Source organism: Thalassophryne amazonica, chromosome 21 (genome assembly GCF_902500255.1).
Source record: "Thalassophryne amazonica chromosome 21, fThaAma1.1, whole genome shotgun sequence".
Classification (NCBI taxonomy): domain Eukaryota; kingdom Metazoa; phylum Chordata; class Actinopteri; order Batrachoidiformes; family Batrachoididae; genus Thalassophryne; species Thalassophryne amazonica.
In genome coordinates, this window is record NC_047123.1 from 11,765,924 (window position 1) to 11,788,816 (window position 22,893).

The 22,893-nt window shown below is 41.9% G+C and overlaps 1 protein-coding gene across 2 annotated transcripts in view; it reads left to right on the forward strand.

The window, feature by feature from the left end:
- The first annotated feature begins 7,172 nt into the window (after positions 1-7,172).
- The window catches only part of man1a1 (mannosidase, alpha, class 1A, member 1), a 154,737-nt gene continuing 139,016 nt past the window's right edge, over positions 7,173-22,893 (forward strand). The window contains exon 1 of one of the 2 annotated variants that reach the window (XM_034161869.1): positions 7,173-7,906. In XM_034161869.1, coding sequence (XP_034017760.1) covers positions 7,394-7,906 — 513 coding nt within the window. In that variant the 5' untranslated portion in view covers positions 7,173-7,393. The remainder of the gene's footprint in view (positions 7,907-22,893) is intronic. The other variant, XM_034161868.1, reaches the window with a different exon arrangement.

Below are 22,893 nucleotides of genomic sequence, written 5' to 3' on the forward strand. Positions count from 1 at the left end.
AACATCGCGAGTACAAGCAGCCAAGATGAGTTTCCTCTGCAGGGTGGCTGGGCACTCCTTTAGAGATAGGATGAGGAGCTTGGTCACTCGGGAGGAGCTCGGAGACGAGTTGCTGCTCCTCCACATTGAAAGGAGCCAGCTGAGGTGGCTCGGGAATCTTTTTCGGATGCCCCCTGGATGCCTTGCTGGAGAGATGTTCCGGGCATGTCCCATCGGGAGGAAGACCCAGGACACGCTGGAGGGACTATGTCTCGCAGCTGGCTTGGGAACGCCTCGGGCTGCTCCCCTGTTCATTCGTCGTCTGCCACGGTGGCTCTTGGGGCTGCCCTTCCTGGCCCCTGTGCCCTTCCGCTGCCCTTTTATCCTGGTTTCTCCTGGGGCCCTGCGTCCTGGGCCCGTTGCTGTCAATGCTCGCAGCCAGCCATATGGCTTTGACGCGCCGGAGTGGTCCATGTCATATGGTAAGGTTCTGTACTTTAGTCTTGGCACCAGCCACAGTAGCGATCAGATATTTAGCTGTGATCTGGGTCTCTGTATATGGATGGTTGTGTGTTTGTGGCCGTCACCACAATTCGGTTTTGGGTGCTCTCAAGGGGATTAACACTCTGGTGTTCTTGATTAGGGTATGGATGCTCACTAATTAGACAACAGACTGTTGCTGTCACTGTTTGTTCATGTGTGGTTGTTTGTCCTGGTATCGTTAAGGCCCCGTCTCCCCGGTGTCTCACTTCACAGTTATTGCCTTCACCACTTGTCGTTCTTTCTTGTCTGTCTTTGTGTTGTTTTGGTGGTTGGCCCTTCCTGATAGAAGTTGTCGGTTGGCTTTGAGTAGGATGTTGAAGGCTGATAGGGAAGGGTGGATGGGGGTCACACACACACACCACGTTCACTCACGCACTACATACCTTCTGTCTTGCAAGAATAAATTGCATATATGTGTATTAATGTTCATAAATGGTTCTGCCAGTGTGGCACTTACCATTACTATATGCAGACAGGGGGAAAAAACAAGCAAATTTGGTGGTCTAAAATTTGATTAAGATGTGGGGTCAGTTCAGAAAATATTTTAATTTGACAAGCATGGGTGGCTTTTCTCCAATAACGTCTAATCACCTTTTTAGACCATCTCAAATAGATCAGGCATTTGCAGTCTGGCACAGATGTGATTTGGTCTACTTTTAACATCTCTTCACCGATGATGGCTTTGTGTCATTTAAATCTTTATGTGAGGATCATAATTTTCCAAAATATCATTTCAGATATCTTCAGGTTTGGAGATTTGCCTCTAAAATCTTTCCAGGGTATCCATCTCCACCCTCTGAAGATCTACTGTATTTAGTCCTCAATGTAAATCTACACAATAAAGGAGCAATATCAAAAATATATGCACTAATTCTGGATGGCTGCCGTATAAAATTAAGACGGCATGGGAAGGATATATTGGACAAATAATACCAAAATATTATACAGCGCATACACACATCCTCTTTCTGTATCAGACATAGCTTGATTCAGTTTAAGGTAGTCCATAGATTGCATTTCTCTAATGATAGACTGTCTAAATTATACCCTAACATTGCACCAAACTGTCCTAGATGTCAACACTCTCCTGTTTCTCTGAGACACATGCTTTGGTCATGTCCATCTTTGTATAGTTTCTGGTCTTCAATCTTTCAGTCACTTTCAGCCATACCAGGTAAAACAATGCAACATGTCCCCTTGACAGCTATTTTTGGAGTAGTTAGTGATGAGTTAGAGTTGTCCCACCTTAGAGTTGACCCCGTCTTGTACTGTTGAACTGGAAGGGGAAGACCCCCCCATGTTCATTGGATTAGAGAGATGATGTTGGGAGTAGCACTGGAAAAAATAAGGTATACAGTATGTGGGTTAGAGGACAAATATGATAGAACCTGCTCACTGTACATAGCTCATATCTAGAGCCTTTTATTTGACTCCTGGTTGATGTTTAGTAACTCATTTTTTTATATTTCCTTTTTTATTATTCACTGCTACCTTTATCCTTTTAATGTCCAGATCGTGACTGTTGGTGCATCTCTTTTTTTCTTCTAATGTATTTATCCATCTATTTTCCATTATCTATATTATAATAGCCAAGTGGCCTCTCTCTCTCTGTGTGTGTGTGTGTGTGTGTGTGTGTGTGTGTGTGTGTGTGTGTGTGTGTGTGTGTGTGTGTGTGTGTGTGTGTGTGTGTGTGTGTGTGTGTGTGTGTGTGTGTGTGTGTGTGTGTGTGGCTTTGAACACAAAAAACGGGGAGAGCTGTCATTTGCCGTTTGGCATGCTTATGTATTTTGGGTCAAGGATGAACCCTGCGAAACTGGAAAGTTGATAGGACAAATATGTTTGAAGAAATTAGCAATTTTAGCTAACCAATAAACAAAGGATGCTGTGCTGCAATGCACATTGGGAGTTTGGGTTTTCAGGTTTAAGTGTTGTTATTGTGGTTTATGTTAGTTTAACAGTGTTGTTAGTGTTAATCAATCAATCAATTTTTTTATATAGCGCCAAATCACAACAAACAGTTGCCCCAAGGTGCTTTATATTGTAAGGCAAGGCCATACAATAATTATGTAAAACCCCAACGGTCAAAACGACCCCCTGTGAGCAAGCACTTGGCTACAGTGGGAAGGAAAATCTCCCTTTTAACAGGAAGAAACCTCCAGCAGAACCAGGCTCAGGGAGGGGCAGTCTTCTGCTGGGACTGGTTGGGGCTGAGGGAGAGAACCAGGAAAAAGACATGCTGTGGAGGGGAGCAGAGATCGATCACTAATGATTAAATGCAGAGTGGTGCATACAGAGCAAAAAGAGAAAGAAACAGTGCATCATGGGAACCCCCCCAGCAGTCTACGTCTATAGCAGCATAACTAAGGGATGGTTCAGGGTCACCTGATCCAGCCCTAACTATAAGCTTTAGCAAAAAGGAAAGTTTTAAGCCTAATCTTAAAAGTAGAGAGGGTGTCTGTCTCCCTGATCTGAATTGGGAGCTGGTTCCACAGGAGAGGAGCCTGAAAGCTGAAGGCTCTGCCTCCCATTCTACTCTTACAAACCCTAGGAACTACAAGTAAGCCTGCAGTCTGAGAGCGAAGCGCTCTATTGGGGTGATATGGTACTACGAGGTCCCTAAGATAAGATGGGACCTGATTATTCAAAACCTTATAAGTAAGAAGAAGATGATTTATTATATGATAATGATTTATTGTGCTTTTGTAGCTCCATTGGGTTTGTCAGTTTAGATAAGTCTCATGTTGCGATTACCATGAGTGACTTAAGTTTCATGTAGGTACCATGAGTGAAATGTTTGGTGGTTTTAATATCTTCAGCCATTGTCTTTGTTTGTCAAATTAAAACCACATGTGTGCATCTTTGATAAAGACAAACAGAACACAGCTGTTTTTTTTACTGTTTAGTGTGCCTATGTATTTTGGGCCAAGGATGAATGGTACACTGATAGGGCTAATACTTTTGAACAAGCTACGAATATTAGCTAGCATTGCAAATTACATTTTGGACTCACACGCCTTTCCAGCAGGGGGCAGTAAGTCATCTTTATATTATACACTCAACAAAAATATAAACGCAACACTTTTGGTTTTGCTCCCATTTTGTATGAGATGAACTCAAAGATCTAAAACTTTTTCCACATACACAATATCACCATTTCCCTCAAATATTGTTCACAAACCAGTCTAAATCTGTGATAGTGAGCACTTCTCCTTTGCTGAGATAATCCATCCCACCTCACAGGTGTGCCATATCAAGATGTTGATTAGACACCATGATTAGTGCACAGGTGTGCCTTAGACTGCTCACAATAAAAGGCCACTCTGAAAGGTGCAGTTTTATCACACAGCACAATGCCACAGATGTTGCAAGATTTGAGGGAGCGTGCAATTAGCATGCTGACAGCAGGAATGTCAACCAGAGCTGTTGCTCATGTATTGAATGTTCATTTCTCTACCATAAGCCGTCTCCAAAGGCGTTTCAGAGAATTTCGCAGTACATCCAACCAGCCTCACAACCACAGACCACGTGTAACCACACCAGCCCAGGACCTCCACATCCAGCATGTTCACCTCCAAGATCGTCTGAGACCAGCCACTCAGACAGCTGCTGAAACAATCAGTTTGCATAACCAAAGAATTTCTGCACAAACTGTCAGAAACCGTCTCAGGGAAGCTCATCTGCATGCTCGTCATCCTCATCGGGGTCTCGACTTGACTCCAGTTCATCGTCGTAACCGACTTGAGTGGGCAAATGCTGACATTCGCTGGCGTTTGGCACGTTGGAGAGGTGTTCTCTTCACGGATGAATCCCGGTTCACACTGTCCAGGGCAGATGGCAAACAGCATGTGTGGCGTCGTGTGGGTGAGCGGTTTTCTGATGTCAATATTGTGGATCGAGTGGCCCATGGTGGCGGTGGAGTTATGGTATGGGCAGGCGTCTGTTATGGACGAAGAACACAGGTGCATTTTATTAATGGCATTTTGAATGCACAGAGATACCGTGACGAGATCCTGAGGCCCATTGTTGTGCCATACATCCAAGAACATCACCTCATGTTGCAGCAGGATAATGCACGGCCCCATGTTGCAAGGATCTGTACACAATTCTTGGAAGCTGAAAATGTCCCAGTTCTTGCATGGCCGGCATACTCACCGGACATGTCACCCATTGAGCATGTTTGGGATGCTCTGGACCGGCGTATATGACAGCGTGTACCAGTTCCTGCCAATATCCAGCAACTTCGCACAGCCATTGAAGAGGAGTGGACCAACATTCCACAGGCCACAATTGACAACCTGATCAACTCTATGCGAAGGAGATGTGTTGCACTGCATGAGGCAAATGGTGGTCACACCAGATACTGACTGGTATCCCCCCCAATAAAACAAAACTGCACCTTTCAGAGTGGCCTTTTATTGTGGGCAGTCTAAGGCACACCTGTGCACTAATCATGGTGTCTAATCAGCATCTTGATATGGCACAACTGTGATGTTGTGTGGGCCGCCAGAAGAGGAGGTACTGCTGGCCCACCACCAGAGGGCGCCCTGCCTGAAGTGTGGGCTTCAGGCACGAGAGGGCGCTGCCGCCACGGACACAACCAGGAGTGACAGCTGTCACACATCAACTCATGACAGCTGTTACCCATCATTTCATCACTCCATAAAAGCCGGATGTCATCTCCACCTCGCTGCCGAGATATCATCTACCTGTGAAGGTAATATTCTCTGCTGTGTCTGAACTTAACACTGACTTATAGTCTGAACTTCTTTGCAGCCGTTTTCCTGTAAGTGTTGCCTTATCTGTGGGATTGGCGTTTGGTGTGTTCAGCGACGGCTTCGCTTCACCCCCCAACCAGATAAGTGGTTGACAGGAGCTGCACGTGTGTGTGATTAGAGGTGGAGGTGACTTTCCACCTTCTGACTGTTTTTGTTACTGGGTGTGCACACACCCACATCTCACTGTTTGTGCTCCTCGCCAGCAGTACCACATCCGACAGTCGGGGACGGTGATCACATGGGAATTCGGGACTTGGCGGCTCCAGTATTCTCCGGGTTCTGTGGCGGTGGAAATCGTGTGGTTCCAGCTCTTATCAGGACAGACGTCTTCTATCCTCGGGCCTGCCCACACGTCACCTTGGTGTATTGACTGCTGTCAGATTCTGTGATTGTCTGTATAATCGTTGTGCACATTCACAACATTAAATTGTTACCTTTTGGCTCATCTACTGACCGTTCATTTGCGCCCCCTGTTGTGGGTCCATGTCACTACACTTTCCCCAACATGTGAGGTGGGATGGATTATCTCAGCAAAGGAGAAGTGCTCACTATCACAGATTTAGACTGGTTTGTGAACAATATTTGAGGGAAATGGTGATATTGTGTATGTGGAAAAAGTTTTAGCTCTTTGAGTTCATCTCATACAAAATGGGAGAAAAACCAAACGTGTTGCATTTATATTTTTGTTGAGTGTATCAAAAGCATGCCTGTAAGTGCATATAATTGTAAATACGTTAAAAATACATGGATGACACAAGAAAGTGAAAATACTTCATTGTGGTCCATTTAAAAATCAAATGACAATCAAATGAATAATAATACTAATAATGATAATAATAATTGTGTGCATATAATAGCAAGAACCTAAACAACTCAGAAATACATTAGGACAGTAAATTAACATTAAAAATGTCATAATTCACAGGAACTAACATGTTGAGTTCCTCTTCTAAAAATTGTTGAGGTCTAAGGTTCTAAAAACATTCTGGACTGACACACCATTCCAACTCATTGCTTAATTTATTACCACTCTTGAAAAATGTCAGCTACCTAGTTTATAGACACTAGATCCCCACAGGCAACACCATGGCAGTTATTATTATTATTATATCTTTCTGGTGTCAGAGGTCTAGAATGTTGGTGTTATAACTACAATGAGTTACACAGATTATTTGAGTTGTTTTTTTTTGTTTTTTTTTACTGTTTTTGTGTGTAGGTTTGTGGGGATCCCACCTGGATTGGAGGGAGTGTTTGTGGGTGCGTTTTGGTGTGGAAAAATGATAAAGTTGTAAAAAAAATAGAATCAGGCGTGAGTTGAGTAGGTAGATGTGGAAAACATGCAGGTCATGTGCTCTCCAGAAACAGGGTTGGTGACCTCTGGTGTACATGTTTACTTTTTGACTGTTGCACTACTTTTGCACCTTCAATTGCACATTATAATGTTTATAATAGTTATACCTGTCATATATATATATATATATATATATATATATATATATATATATATATATATATATATATGTGTATATATATATATATATATATATATATATATATGTGTGTATATATATATATATATATATGTATGTGTGTGTGTCATTTAGTACATTCTGTTATTCATAGTATCTGTTATTTCATATGTTCTGTTTTTTCCCTCTATATTTGCTATTTTATTTTATTCATCTTTGTTTTTGCGTGGAGACAGTAGCAACTAAATTTCGTTCCACTTTGTACCTTTTACGAGTTGTAATAATGACAATAAAGTAATCTTGAATTTTAAATGTTGAAGACACGCCCACTCCGCACGCACTCACGCAGCGGCTGTCAGTCAGGCCCCGGCCCCGCCTCTCGGCCCCGCCTCTTGTGTTTTGCTTCCTGCACGTCGATCAGTCCGCGCGGAGCCTCCGGTATGGACAGCGTCAGCCGCCTCGCCTCTCAACTTTGTAGCGATAATATTCCAGCTGGTTCTTTCTTTATACCGTCTCGAAATGGGTTTCTAAGCGGAATAAGCCAAAGCTGAAGCCGACCTGAGCTAATTCGAACGTTTGAAGCCCTTATTGCTGTTGAAGGTGTAGTAGGAAGAAGAAGACGGGAAAATGCCAGTTGCTACCCTCCTGCCTTTTACCGCCACCCCGAATCGGAAGTCCGCCAGCCCGACGTCTTTCAGGTTGACGGAGAAATTCATCTTGTTGTTAGTGTTCAGCGCTTTTATTACCTTGTGTTTCGGTGCCATTTTCTTCCTGCCGGATTCGTCCAAGCTGCTCAGCGGAGTTTTCTTTCGCTCGTCCGCGGTGGAGACCAACACCCGCACGGGTCTGGACAGCGGAGACTTCCCGTCCGCTGGAAGCGACCACCGGGTTCTGGCCAAAATCAAGAAGGACCACGAGAAAGCTCTACTGGAGGCCAAGGACACCCTGCAAAAACGACCCGAAGACATTAAACAGGACATTCTCATCGAAAAGGAGAAAGTTGCCAAAGAGGTAGTCATTAATAAAGGCGGCGGAGATGCCAATAATTTGCCTTTCTTTGAGTTCCACCGGCCCCCCGGAGCCACTGGACACGAACCTGTGGACCCCGAAGCCAGGGACAGACGGGCTAAAGTCAAAGAGGTAAGGATGGAAGAACGCACTCAGACAGCTGTGAGGGTTTTTGGGGATCAGGATCATGTAAGAGTGAGTTTGCAGAATCCACGTCCCCCCGTGGACTGAGGTCTCCGTCTGTCACCTTTCTTCTGATCGGACAGAGTTTCTCATTAACACGATCATCTTAACATCACCCAGATAACACAACACGCACTATTTTTTTACTCTCCGAGATGACATTTAGAGGAAAAGTACATATTGATATAATTTGTTGGGAATATATATATTTTTTGCTTCCAGTTTTGTGCTAAATGCTGATTCTTGTCCCTATTTAACCTGAGGAGGTTTGACAGGGATGAGCTTTTTACGCAATACTTGTGTGACTGCTCACAGAGCCCGAGGCAGAGTGGAAAAACACCAACAGGTAGCATTTATTGGTCTGGATGTCTTAAACAGCAAAGTTTTTTTTCAATCCAGTGTCTGATGATACTGAGGACAGTACTGTGATACTTTAGAGTTTTCCCAATTTCATTCAAAGTCACAGTCTTTTTTTGGGGGGGGGCGTGATGATACTAATATATGTGTTACTATACTTGGGTACTGATTCGACATGTATCACAATTCTTAAATGGGAATCTACAAGTATTCCAATGTGATATTTTGAGTATATTGTCATGTTTGTTTGTTTTTGTAACTTTAGACCAGGTAAGGGGTGCCCAAGTTCGGTCCTTGAGATCTACCTTCCTGACACTCTTGGTTGTCTCCCTGTTCCAACACACCTGAATCCAATGAAAGACTCATTAAAAGCCTACTAACAAGTCTTTCATTGGATTCAGTTGTGTTGGAACAGGAAGACAACTAAGAGTGTCAGGAAGGTAGATCTCGAGGTCCGAACTTAGACTCCCGGTAGGTCTGTGACAAAAAAATAAAATAAAGTTAAAGGAATTGTAACACAAATGGTGTTTGCAATGGAGCTTTTAGAGACCTTCAAAATGGTATTTAAATATTTGTACTATGTCAAATATGAAAAAAGTTATGAGCATTTGAAGGTGGCAAGATCTTGGTAATTTACATCTGTGTGTTAGGGTTAGGGGTTAGGGTTAGGGTTAACAGCAGAAAACACCAGAAAACCTCATTGTTTACATTTCGAAATGATGGTACTCTGTCAAATCTAATATTTAGGGGGAGGTGATGGTCTAGTGGTGATGGCGTTGGGCTTGAGACCAGAAGATTCTCAGTTCAAATCCCAGCCTGACCGGAAAATCACTAAGGGGCCTTGTGCAAGGTCTTTAATCGCTTATTGCTCCCGATGTGTAGTGAACGCCTTGTATGGCAGCACCCTGACATCGGGGTGAATGTGAGGCATTATTGTAAAGTGCTTTGAGCGTGTGAGAAATCTTGGAGTCATTTTTGATCAGGATATGTCATTCAAAGCGCATATTAAACAAATATGCACTCTCCTAGAAGGAGAGAGCATATCTCACCCATATTGGCCTCTCTTCATTGGCTTCCTGTTAATTCTAGAATAGAATTTAAAATTCTTCTTCTTACTTATAAGGTTTTGAATAATCAGGTCCCATCTTATCTTAGGGACCTCGTAGTACCATATCACCCCAATAGAGTGCTTCGCTCTCAGACTGCAGGCTTACTTGTAGTTCCTAGGGTTTGTAAGAGTAGAATGGGAGGCAGAGCCTTCAGCTTTCAGGCTCCTCTCCTGTGGAACCAGCTCCCAATTCAGATCAGGGAGACAGACACCCTCTCTACTTTTAAGATTAGGCTTAAAACTTTCCTTTTTGCTAAAGCTTATAGTTAGGGCTGGATCAGGTGACCCTGAACCATCCCTTAGTTATGCTGCTATAGACGTAGACTGCTGGGGGGTTCCCATGATGCACTGTTTCTTTCTCTTTTTGCTCTGTATGCACCACTCTGCATTTAATCATTAGTGATCGATCTCTGCTCCCCTCCACAGCATGTCTTTTTCCTGGTTCTCTCCCTCAGCCCCAACCAGTCCCAGCAGAAGACTGCCCCTCCCTGAGCCTGGTTCTGCTGGAGGTTTCTTCCTGTTAAAAGGGAGTTTTTCCTTCCCACTGTAGCCAAGTGCTTGCTCACAGGGGGTCGTTTTGACCGTTGGGGTTTTACATCATTATTGTATGGCCTTGCCTTACAATATAAAGCGCCTTGGGGCAACTGTTTGTTGTGATTTGGCGCTATATAAAAAAAAAATTGATTGATTGAATTGAAATATGTAGGACTGCTTTTTTGCATTTGCGCAATATCTCTAAAATTAGAAAAGTCTTGTCTCAGAGTGATGCTGAAAAACTAATTCATGCATTTATTTCCTCTAGGCTGGACTATTGTAATTCATTATTATCAGGTTGTCCTAAAAGTTCCCTAAAAAGCCTTCAGTTAATTCAAAATGCTGCAGCTAGAGTACTGACGGGGACTAGGAGAGAGCATATCTCACCCATATTGGCCTCTCTTCATTGGCTTCCTGTTAATTCTAGAATAGAATTTAAAATTCTTCTTCTTACTTATAAGGTTTTGAATAATCAGGTCCCATCTTATCTTAGGGACCTCGTAGTACCATATCACCCCAATAGAGCGCTTCGCTCTCAGACTGCAGGCTTACTTGTAGTTCCTAGGGTTTGTAAGAGTAGAATGGGAGGCAGAGCCTTCAGCTTTCAGGCTCCTCTCCTGTGGAACCAGCTCCCAATTCAGATCAGGGAGACAGACACCCTCTCTACTTTTAAGATTAGGCTTAAAACTTTCCTTTTTGCTAAAGCTTATAGTTAGGGCTGGATCAGGTGACCCTGAACCATCCCTTAGTTATGCTGCTATAGACGTAGACTGCTGGGGGGTTCCCATGATGCACTGTTTCTTTCTCTTTTTGCTCTGTATGCACCACTCTGCATTTAATCATTAGTGATCGATCTCTGCTCCCCTCCACAGCATGTCTTTTTCCTGGTTCTCTCCCTCAGCCCCAACCAGTCCCAGCAGAAGACTGCCCCTCCCTGAGCCTGGTTCTGCTGGAGGTTTCTTCCTGTTAAAAGGGAGTTTTTCCTTCCCACTGTAGCCAAGTGCTTGCTCACAGGGGGTTGTTTTGACCGTTGGGGTTTTACATAATTATTGTATGGCCTTGCCTTACAATATAAAGTGCCTTGGGGCAACTGTTTGTTGTGATTTGGCGCTATATAAAAAAAAAATTGATTGATTGATTGATTGATGCAGATGGAAAAGTGCTATATAAATGCAGTCCATTTACCAAAACATTAAATCTAGGCTTTCATCTTAGATGCACCTTGTGGCAAATTGTAGTTCAACTTTCAGGTCTTCTTTTTAAGAAAATCCTCATATAAAACCAACAATAATAATAATAATATTAAAACAGACAGAGCTCTGGTATCAGATCGGAAAAGTATCGGTATCGACAGATATCCAAATTCAGGTATTGGGATTGGATCGGAAGTGAAAAATTGTGGATCAGTGCATCCCTACATTTTCTACAACCTGTCCTAAACAATATCCATGTAGTGATTTTTTTTTTTTTTTTTTTTTTTTTTTTTTTTTAAAGATAAATTACTAGGGGAGCTATGACCACTACCTTTGCACACCCCCCCTGGACTAAACCAAACCAAGTTTTTTAGGTTCCTTAGATGACTCCAAAACACAATCAGGATGTTCCCAAAAATAAAAACTGTCCTCAAGCCAGTTATCCAAGATGGCCACCAAAATAGGGTTTTTCACTAAAACACCTTTAAACAACATATAAACAACTTAATTATCACAGATTCAATGATAAGAGTCTATTGGCAGCCATTTTGGACGCCATTTTGAATCTTAAACCCATGAATGAATTTAGTTTAGGCACAAATGAGTTTGCTGTGACCTGCAGTGGTCTTCCCATTGAATCTTTGTTTTCCCTCCCTCCCAAAATACTTATCTGTTTGCATAGTCCTATTGAGTTACTGCAGCTATCATGCGATCCGCCATAAAATTGTGTTCTTACAGGGTCATGGCTGAGAGCTTGATATTTGATACAGCGGACATGAGGATGGTAAATCAGAACATAGTATGGAGTATTCAAGTTGTATGAACTTCTTGTAACAGTAAAATAAAGTACACAAGGCAAAACAAACTATAACAAAAGTAAGTGCATTCAACATATAAGTTAAAAAAAAAAATGCTCCTCTATGATTAAACATAGTAATGAATAATTGGATAATCTACACAGAACAAACAACACAGAGGAATAAAGTTATGTTAGTGCATTAGGTTATACAATCTCAGGCATGTTTTAAATGGGATCATCAAAGCATTATATATGATTTTAAATGTATCACTTGTTGATGCTGATTAGACAGCATGATTGTTGCACAGGTGTGCCTTGGGCTGGCCACAATAAAAGGCCACTCTAAAATGTGCAGTTTTGCCATATTGAAGGGATCTGTGGGGGGGGGCAGAAAACCAGTCAGTATCTGGTTTGACCATGATTTGCCTCATGCAGTGCAACATATTTCCTTTGCATAGAGTTGAAGGTTGTTTTATTTATGGGCTGTGGAATGTTGGTCCACTCCTCTTCAATGACTGTGCGAAGTTGTTAGATATTGTCAGGAACTGGAACACACTGCGTTATGCAATGATCCAGAGCATCCTAAACATGCTCATTGGGTGACATGTCTTGTGAGTGGGCTGGCCATGCAAAGACCTGGGATATTTTCAGCTTCCAGGAATTGTGTACAAATCCTTACAACATGGGACCGTGCATGATCATGCTGCAACATGAGGTGATGGTCATGGCACAACAATGGACCTCAGGATCTTGAGTTTGCCAAAAGGCACCTGAAGGGCTCTCAGACCATCAGAAACAAAATTCTCTGGTCTGATGAGACAGAGATTGAACTCTTTGGTGTGAATGCCAGGCATCATGTTTGGAGGAAACCAGGCACCATCGCTACAGTGAAGCATGGCGGTGGCCGCATCATGCTGTGGGGATGTTTTTCAGCAACAGGAACTGGGAGACTAGTCAGGATTGAGGGAAAGACGAATGCAGCAATGTACAGAGACATCCTGGATGAAAACCTGCTCCAGAACGCTTTGACCGCAAACTGGGGTGACAGCTCTTCTTTCATCAGGACAGTAACCCTAAGCACACAGCCAAGATATCAAAGTAGGACCTTTAGGACAACTCTGTGAATGGCCCAGCCAGAGGCCAGACCTCAACCTGGTTGAACATCTCTGGAGAGATCTGAAAATGGCTGTGCACCAACGCTCCCCATCCAACCTGATGGATCTTGAGAGGTGCTGTAAAGAGGAACAGTCAAAACTGCCCAAAGATAGGTCCACCAAGCTTGTGTCATCATATTCAAGAAGACTTGAGGCTGTAATTGCTGCCAAAGGTGCATCAACAAAGTATTGAGCAAAGGGTGTGAATAATAAATGTACATGTGCTTTCCTATTTTTTTATTTTTAATAAATTTGGGGGAAAAACTTATTTCATGTTGTCATTATGGGGTGTTGTGAGTAGAATTTTAAGGGGAAAAATTAATTTACTTCATTTTGGAATAAGGCTGTAACATAACAAAATGTGGCAGAAGTGAAACGCTGTGAATACTTTCTGGATGCACCGTACATGCCTCGTCTTGTGTCAGAATTCCATCAGACTCTCGCTTGGTGGGCACCAGCTTTGTCCTATTGTGTGCTGCACGTTTTTCATCTGTCTCTGCTCTGCCTCCGCCTGATTAGTAAAGTTTATTGTCTGTTTGCTTTTGACTGGTTGGAGACACCTGGCTAAGGGAGGAGGACAGGCAACCTCCAGGAGTCGGATTAAATCACTTCAACATGCATACCTGAAGAATGCAGAAGTGCCTTGTGCTGGAATGTTCTCTCCGTGTCCCGTTCTCACATGCACTCATATACCGGTTGTTAACCGTGACAGACATTTTCACTTATCACTCTGAAAATCCTGGTCAGAGGGGCTGTTATCTTTGTCCCTCATATGGCTGCTGTTTTAGTCTGTCACTTTTTTTTGTATCTCAAAGAACAAGGTCGTATCAGAACCCGAGTTACGTCAGATATCTTCTATTTATATTACTCATTGATATTTTCTCTGTCTGTGTCACATCACCAGCAGTTGAAAATCAAGCACAATGGCATTAAACAGCAGCAAAAAGAGTATTATTATTATTATTATTATTTAGCGTAGTGGTTGCAGCTCTGTGCACAGTCCAGATCCATTCAGTCGTCTGCTCTCTACTTTTAAGATTAGGCTTAAAACTTTCCTTTTTGCTAAAGCTTATAGTTAGGGCTGGATCAGGTGACCCTGAACCATCCCTTAGTTATGCTGCTATAGACGTAGACTGCTGGGGGGTTCCCATGATGCACTGTTTCTTTCTCTTTTTGCTCTATATGCACCACTCTGCATTTAATCATTAGTGATCGATCTCTGCTCCCCTCCACAGCATGTCTTTTTCCTGGTTCTCTCCCTCAGCCCCAACCAGTCCCAGCAGAAGACTGCCCCTCCCTGAGCCTGGTTCTGCTGGAGGTTTCTTCCTGTTAAAAGGGAGTTTTTCCTTCCCACTGTAGCCAAGTGCTTGCTCACAGGGGGTCGTTTTGACCGTTGGGGTTTTACATAATTATTGTATGGCCTTGCCTTACAATATAAAGCGCCTTGGGGCAACTGTTTGTTGTGATTTGGCGCTATATAAAAAATTGATTGATTGATTGCTTCCTGATGTGGGCGATCCCACAGACACTGACATAGTACCGATACTACAGTGATAGACACTTCATCTTTTACTTGATTGCATTTTCTTTGTGCGTTCACACGTGGCCACTAATCCACTCTTACAAGAACATTTACTCACAAGAGTGCATGTGTGGAAGGTCACAGTTCGGTACAGTCTGTGGACACAAGGAACACAACATTAATCTGTAACATTCCCCCCCCCCCCCCCCCCCCCGCCTTAATTTTTTAATAATTTTTTTTTTTTTTTTTTTTTTTTTTGACATACTGAGCTAGGTAATGTCATGGCAACACGTCCATCTGTCTGTCGACAATTCATAAGAAGTAGGGATGCACCGATCCACATTTTTTCACTTCTGATCTGATCCCGATATATCAATCAATCAATCAATTTTATTTATATAGCGCCAAATCACAACAAACAGTTACCCCAAGGCGCTTTATATTGTAAGGCAAGGCCATACAATAATTACGTAAAAACCCCAACGGTCAAAACGACCCCCTGTGAGCAAGCACTTGGCGACAGTGAGAAGGAAAAACTCCCTTTTAACAGGAAGAAACCTCCAGCAGAACCAGGCTCAGGGAGGGGCAGTCTTCTGCTGGGACTGGTTGGGGCTGAGGGAGAGAACCAGGAAAAAGACATGCTGTGGAGGGGAGCAGAGATCAGTCACTAATGATTAAATGCAGAGTGGTGCATACAGAGCAAAAAGAGAAAGAAACACTCAGTGCATCATGGGAACCCCCCAGCAGTCTAAGTCTATAGCAGCATAACTAAGGGATGGTTCAGGGTCACCTAATCCAGCCCTAACTATAAGCTTTAGCAAAAAGGAAAGTTTTAAGCCTAATCTTAAAAGTAGAGAGGGTGTCTGTCTCCCTGATCTGAGCTGGGAGCTGGTTCCACAGGAGAGGAGCCTGAAAGCTGAAGGCTCTGCCTCCCATTCTACTCTTACAAACCCTAGGAACTACAAGTAAGCCTGCAGTCTGAGAGTGAAGCGCTCTATTGGGGTGATATGGTACTATGAGGTCCCTAAGATAAGATGGGACCTGATTATTCAAAACCTTATAAGTAAGAAGAAGAATTTTAAATTCTATTCTAGAATTAACAGGAAGCCAATGAAGAGAGGCCAATATGGGTGAGATATGCTCTCTCCTTCTAGTCCCTGTCAGTACTCTAGCTGCAGCATTTTGAATTAACTGAAGGCTTTTCAGGGAACTTTTAGGACAACCTGATAATAATGAATTACAATAGTCCAGCCTAGAGGAAATAAATGCATGAATTAGTTTTTCAGCATCACTCTGAGACAAGACCTTTCTAATTTAGAGATATTGCGTAAATGCAAAAAAGCAGTCCTACATATTTGTTTAATATGTGTATTGAATGACATATCCTGATCAAAAATGACTCCAAGATTTCTCACAGTATTACTAGAGGTCAGGGTTATGCCATCCAGAGTAAGGATCTGGTTAGACACCATGTTTCTAAGATTTGTGGGGCCAAGCACAATAACTTCAGTTTTATCTGAGTTTAAAAGCAGGAAACCGATGCTATTCCGATACCAGAGCTCTGTTTGCTGTAGTATTATTATTGTCATTATTATTAATTTTATGTGAGGATATTTTATATCACGGGATTTTCTTAAAAAGAATACCTGAAAGTTCAGCTACAATTTGCCAGCAGGTACATCTGAGATGCAAGCCTAGATATAATGTTTTGTGAAAAGAAAATCCTCCTCTATACCACTTCATCAAGAAGCTGTATCACTGGTGATACAAAACATGCATTATGCACAATTTCTCCAGTCACAGCCACAGAAGCCTATAACTTCTTCTGGGTTGTCTGGGTGTCTTGGTGGTGGTCCCTCACTCTTCTTCTTGCACAGTCACTCAGTTTTTGAGAACTGTCTACTCCATACAGAGTCACCACAGAGTGCCATACTGTTTGTATTTCTTCACAAAAAGTCCCTTCAGTTGCTCCGGTGTTTGCACTCTGGATTGCCACAGCAAATCCGAGGTGGATCTGTACGTTGAATTAGTTTTATGCCAGATGCCCTTCCTGACGCAACTCCACATTACATGGAGAAATGTGGCGGGGGTGGGGTTTGAACCAGGAACCTTCTGCACTGATGTTAAAAAAAGGTTCAAGAATGCGTTGCAGAGTAAAAAGACATTTCAACTTTTTCATTAATATATTTGTTTTCAGGGCAGATGCATCCATTTGCACAATCACGAAAACCACTCCGCAGTGCAAGTCATTCTTTCCAAATTCACGTCACCTGTTGAAAATTCCTGTATTTTTCATGTTGCACGATGCATCACGTCAGGTCTTATGGTACCTTGATATTTGCATGAATTTGATCCGTAGCATATATTCTGCAGTGCCAGAGAGTAAACTTGTTGTAAACTGTGTGCAGCTGTGTGCAAGTGCCCAACGAAAATTTTGAAATGTTCAAAATCTCTGGCATGCATTAATTTTGTGAACGAAACGTAAACATTGTGCAAACATTTCAAAAGACTGCGTGCCACTGCAAGTCACTACACCAGCGCATCACAACTCAGCTCATCTGAACAATTATGACGAGATGTTAAATCTATAATCATAATTTTACAGATACGTATGCGAATAAATGAAAATGCAACCGCTTTACCAAGCCATTACAATATAAATATTATAAATGATTACCTTTGAGATGATTCCAAATGCGTTCTCCACGTCAAGAAGTGCATGAGAAAAAGCTGCAGCTGTGAAAAATGCCTCTGTGATTCCAGAGGGATTAGAGGTGGTTTCACCAGCCAAACTCTTGAGAGCAAATGATTAATCCACTATGAAATAATTATTTTATATAACACAGTGTCCAGCAGCACAAAGCGCAGCATCCAGTGGAACACAGTGGGTTGTATTTGCATGACGAATTGCATGGCAGTGCAGGGATTAAATGCGTGCAAGTGTCAAGGTGCCTTTATTGTCAAATACACAGAACTGCCTCCAGGTTGCAGCCCCTCATGCAGACATCTATACTTCTCAAAAACATCCATCTGTCTGCAGCCATGTGAAATGTGGGTGCCCAGTTGGCCTTCTCCAACCACTGGGGTCCTCCAGTCTGAGGCCCCTGGGCGGTGGATCATGTCCAGAGAAATGCGCCACATAACCCTAATGTCAAAGCTGATGTTCCCTCACAGTCTATATTGCAGGCATATCCATTTTTTCCAATTTTGTGGTGCCTTATTTTCCTTTTTTTTTTTAAATTTGAAAACGTGTTTACCATTGTGCACCATGGCAGACTGCCGAAATGTCATTTTGTGCGTAAACATAACTCCTTTTGAAAAGACAAATAGCTTTTGGATGCTTCCAATTTTAAACCCATTTCCTGACATAAACATTAACTTCTTTCCCAGCCCGTAATGCTTAATGCATTCCTGCTGCAGAAACTGTTGAAGAGGAGCCCTGGTTTGGAGGTGTCAAACTGAACTGCCAAGATCATATTGTGTAGTATAGTTTGTACTCTTGCCTCGCAGTAAGAAGAGCAGTGGTTTGACTGGTGACACTGGTGGTTTGACACTGCAGGTGTTAACTTCAAGTTGTTCTTCATAAATGTCATGTCAAACCATTGCTCATGTTTCAAATAAAACAAATCAGTCATAATTCAAGCTAGGGTCCAATACAGTGGAAATATGAATGAGAGGGGAGGCAATAAAGAATTGTGAGGGAACCAAATTTTTTTATGCGGAAAGCCGGAAACATAAAAGTGTTCCAGAAACACTTTCCCTTTCTATTTAAAATGTGTTCTATTTAAAATATCAAATTGAGGAAGAAATCTGACAAAGTGGGAAAACGAGGCAAAAAGTTTTGAATTTAGTTTACACATGTTGGTACTAGATATGATCCCTGCAAGGAAACATAAATGCAGCAAAGCATGGTCCCAGGTAGAGTCCCTTAATTGAGAGAGTGGTGTCAACTCACAGCATGGTGCCATTTTGGTTCCAACTACTGAATGAACCTTTTTATATTTTCAACATTTTTTAAAAATCATTTAACCACATACAGCAACACATCCAGGTACAGGTGCTATCAAAATTGCTATCAAAATAAATATAAAAATAGTTAAACTATCAAATTTACAGAAATTTACTATTTCTGATGATTTATTTAATTAATTTAAAGCCTGATTTTATGCTTCTGCAGTTCTGTAGCTGCGTGACAGTTTTAAAGTTCTCCGTCTCTGGACTATGCTTTATTCTGGACTAATTTGACCCTAAACAAGCTTTTCTTTCTACAATCATCACCTCCAATTCAAAGGTAAGCTGTACATTTTCCTCTTTTTCCGACTTTTCTGATCCATTTTTAATCAGCATGCGCACTGCAAAAACTATTAAAATATGATGGCAGATGAAGTAGTGAAAGCAGAAAAGTGTTAAATCACAGCCTTTTGCTGTGTCTGATTTAACAGGTGCACGTCAGGCTGCAAGTCCGAGTCTGAGCACAGTGTGGAAAAAAAAAGGGATGCACCGATACCACTTTTTTCCAGACCAAGTACATACATTTGGGTACTCATTCATATCAAATACCGATACGAATACTTAATGATACCATTACAGTGTTATGATGACTTTGAAAACATGTTTTATTCATCAGTTGTTTCTTACTTTGACTGTAACTGCTACCAATATCATTAGATTTGTTTTTGTTTACAAACATTTCACTTAAATCATGTAAGTTCACTTATTGACTACAACAAATTGTCCTTTAACATTAATTGTGTGTTTCTTAACAAACATGACACTGACAGATATCTCACTGAAATGTAACCTGTGGACTTCAGCACTACAAGATATACCACAACGATAACTGAACTAAAACTGTCCATCAATAACTTCGTCTGTGAGCACTAAAAGCCTTTTTTGAAAATGTGAGGAGCAGATTTATTTTGATGAAAAGCAGCTTCTCTGCATTATCAGCTGTGAGCCTGTTTCTGTTTTATCTAAAACACTGAGCTAAACTCCACAATATTTTTTAACTTTTAATTAAATACGTACAGGTAACATATGCAAATACAAACCGTAATTTTTTTTTCCTCCCAAAGGTGGAACATGTAATGTTGGAGTAGCACGGCTTACACACACGGCGTCGCACACACACAGACATGCGCAGTGTTGCGACACAAGGAAGCAAAACTTAGTAATTTTAACGTTATTTTATTTTTCCTTTTTGGATGATGGGATAATTTCCTCACATTCAGACAGAATCACCCATTTCCTGTGGTAAATGAGCCATTTAATGAATGAGGTGCGCAGTGAGCCAACTTCTGGCGCAAAGCGCAGCTTGTGGAAGTGAGCGGATGGTCTGAACGCAGCCTCACAGTGATTCTGCAAACGGATTACCCCTGTAGTGGGCCGAGATGCCTGAACACCCACATCAAGGGCTGCAACTCACCAACCTGATTGACCATCTCCGCCGCTGAAGCCCCAGTCTGAGTTCTGATGGAGGAACTGTGATGCAAAGTGCCAAAATCACAGAGGAACTTTTTTTTTCAAGCCACACGAGGAATGAAAATGTTTTCAAATGTTGTCTTCCAAACTCAGGAGGCTTTATGTGGATTATTTTTCAGGATCGTATGATGATGAAATCTACAAACAGGTAAGACTTTTTATTTACTGTGTGTGTGGATTTTCTCTGCATGATGGACCGCGGCTCTCTGTCAATTAATGGACAACATTGATGAACGTATTTCGACTTAGTCCGGAAATTTCGGAGCATGTGCGTGAAAATCCAACATTGAGAGGTTGACATCACTAAGGGTCGTGGAGTATCGGTCACGTTTTACGATTACAAGTACGAGTAAATAAATATGGGATCGGGCCAATATCGTTGTATCCCTAGATAAACGGCTGGGCTTTTAATCACGGAAATGCGTCCGGTCCCACAAGCGAGGGTTTTTTTTAAATGGAAATATAATTGTGATCGGATGAACATTTTATCCAATGTGAGTGAAAAATCTGTTGTATAAAATCCGTTATATACGGTGTTTTTTACATGGAAAACAATACAAAAACATTGGGACTTTTCATGTCTGTGACTGCGAATAGCTGTTTTTTACGATGCTGCTTTAGGTGTGTTTTACTGTACATGGAACTGAACAATAAATTTACCTTGCAAAGCTTTGATGATGAAGTCGGCTTCCATCCCACATGGCTGACTGTATTTTCCCAAATTTTTCTTCTGTTTGGATCTGAAGGGAATCTGTACTTCTTGAAGTGTCTGTTTGTGCCTCCAAATGCACAGCAACCTGTCATTTTCAGCAAATAAATAAATAAAATAGCTGGATTTACATGCAGACAGTGACCCCAAGATGGCACCACGAGTCATGTGAGTGTTTTTTTTTTCAACTCATTATGTCGCCACTCCTCTCAATTAAGGCACTCTAGTCCCACGTACACCAGCATCTTTTTCTGTGAGTCAGTATTTTTCCTTCCCACTCTCGCCAAGTGCTTGCTCATAGGGGGTCGTTTTGACCGTTGGGGTTTTTCTGTAATTATTGTATGGCTTTTGCCTTACAATATAAAGCGCCTTGGGGCAACTGTTTGTTGTGATTTGGCGCTATATAAATAAAATTGATTTGGTTTGACTCTGTACCGAGACAGCTTTGATCAGAAAGTTAGCTTTGGTGGCATAAATAAGGGTTTCCAAGCGACATGCCATTCACACAAATCTGATGAAGATACCGGACTGACAGATGGCTTTTTTTTTTTTTTTTTGAGAGCTCTTCTTATGGGGCTATTCCACAGAATGTCGTCCCTTCTGGTTTAATCCTGAATAACAAATGGCAAAGGCTATACGCCCAACCGTTGGGCAGATAAGTCATACATTAAACATTACACGCCCAACCGGCAGTTAAATATAATGTCTTACCTTATTCGCCCACCCGTGATTGTGTATTTGACATGTTTTGCGCATCTAAACGATTTTTTACACCACTTTTTAAGGCTCTGTTGCGGCGTATGTTTGACACATTTAACGGCATCGTGTTTAATTACTGCGAAAACACCGCAATGGATCAAAACAGACAAACTTCATAAGCAATTTGAACGGAAGCCTGTTAATGACGACGAAACAGGTTTTGAACAAAATGCTGCTTGTTGGCTGGAAGATGGTGTTAGTTTGACACAGTTCCCTGGGTGTGATGAGCCAAACAGAACCACTTTAGATAACAGCTCCTCCGTGGGGTGCGAACCCTCCTGCAGCCGGCGAAAAAATATCCCTCCCGCGTTGAAACCGGAAGTAAGCTTAAAGCACGCTCATTGGTCGGTTGTGGTTGGGTGTATATGCTCGCATATTAGATTAGATAAGCCTTTATTCATCCCTCAATGGGGAAATTTCAGATTTCCCCATTGAGCGATGAATAAAGAATTTGATGAATTTGGGATTTCCCCAAATTTCAGCATATTTATTGAACCAACAGTTGGGCGTATAGCCACTCCGATAACAAATCGGGGCATGTTTTGATCAGTCATGTTTGAATGTCTTTAAACGGAGTATTCCTTGTCAGTATGGCTTGAAACGTGCTTGATCGTGCTTCATTGGGGTAAAAATTTGAAGCTGAAGCAGCATTTGATGCAGTTCTGGCAGAGGGTGTAGCTCCTTAATTTTGTTTTTGGGAGGGTTGCCAGTTCTGCACTTTACAAACCAGCCTGTTAGGAGGCAAGCCGGACTAAGCCGTTTCATCCCATTTTTAAAATTTATTTATTTATTTTGCACTTTTTTTGGATCGTGGTCGATTGTAGTAGAATGGTGCCCTGGGGAATAGGGGTGTAAGAGGTGAATGGTATAAACAGTATATAAAATCAGTATATATTTGCCCTTATTACTAATAATTAACTTTATTATAGAAAGATTAAAAAAATAAAAATATGAAAAATAAAAACCTTCACTGTGCCTTGTGGTGGAATCAGTACGATGACCAGTCCAAGATGGCGGCTGCATTTCTTACACCTCAGCAAGCAATGCGGCATCTACTCTTTATAATGTCTGTGGGGCCACCAATCTGGACCAAAAATTACAACAAAGATACTGATGGTTGGGCATGATCTAAATGTGTTGAATCTTAAAATCTGAACAACAAAACCAAGCAGAAAGGATCAAGCCAAATGATGCGTGTCTTTGGCCATCTCTAGCTTTTGGGGTCCTCAACATTGAGGCACCTCAGTACTGGATCATGCAAAGGGACGTACCTAAGGATGGGTATTGATAAGATTTTATCAATATCATTACCATTATCTT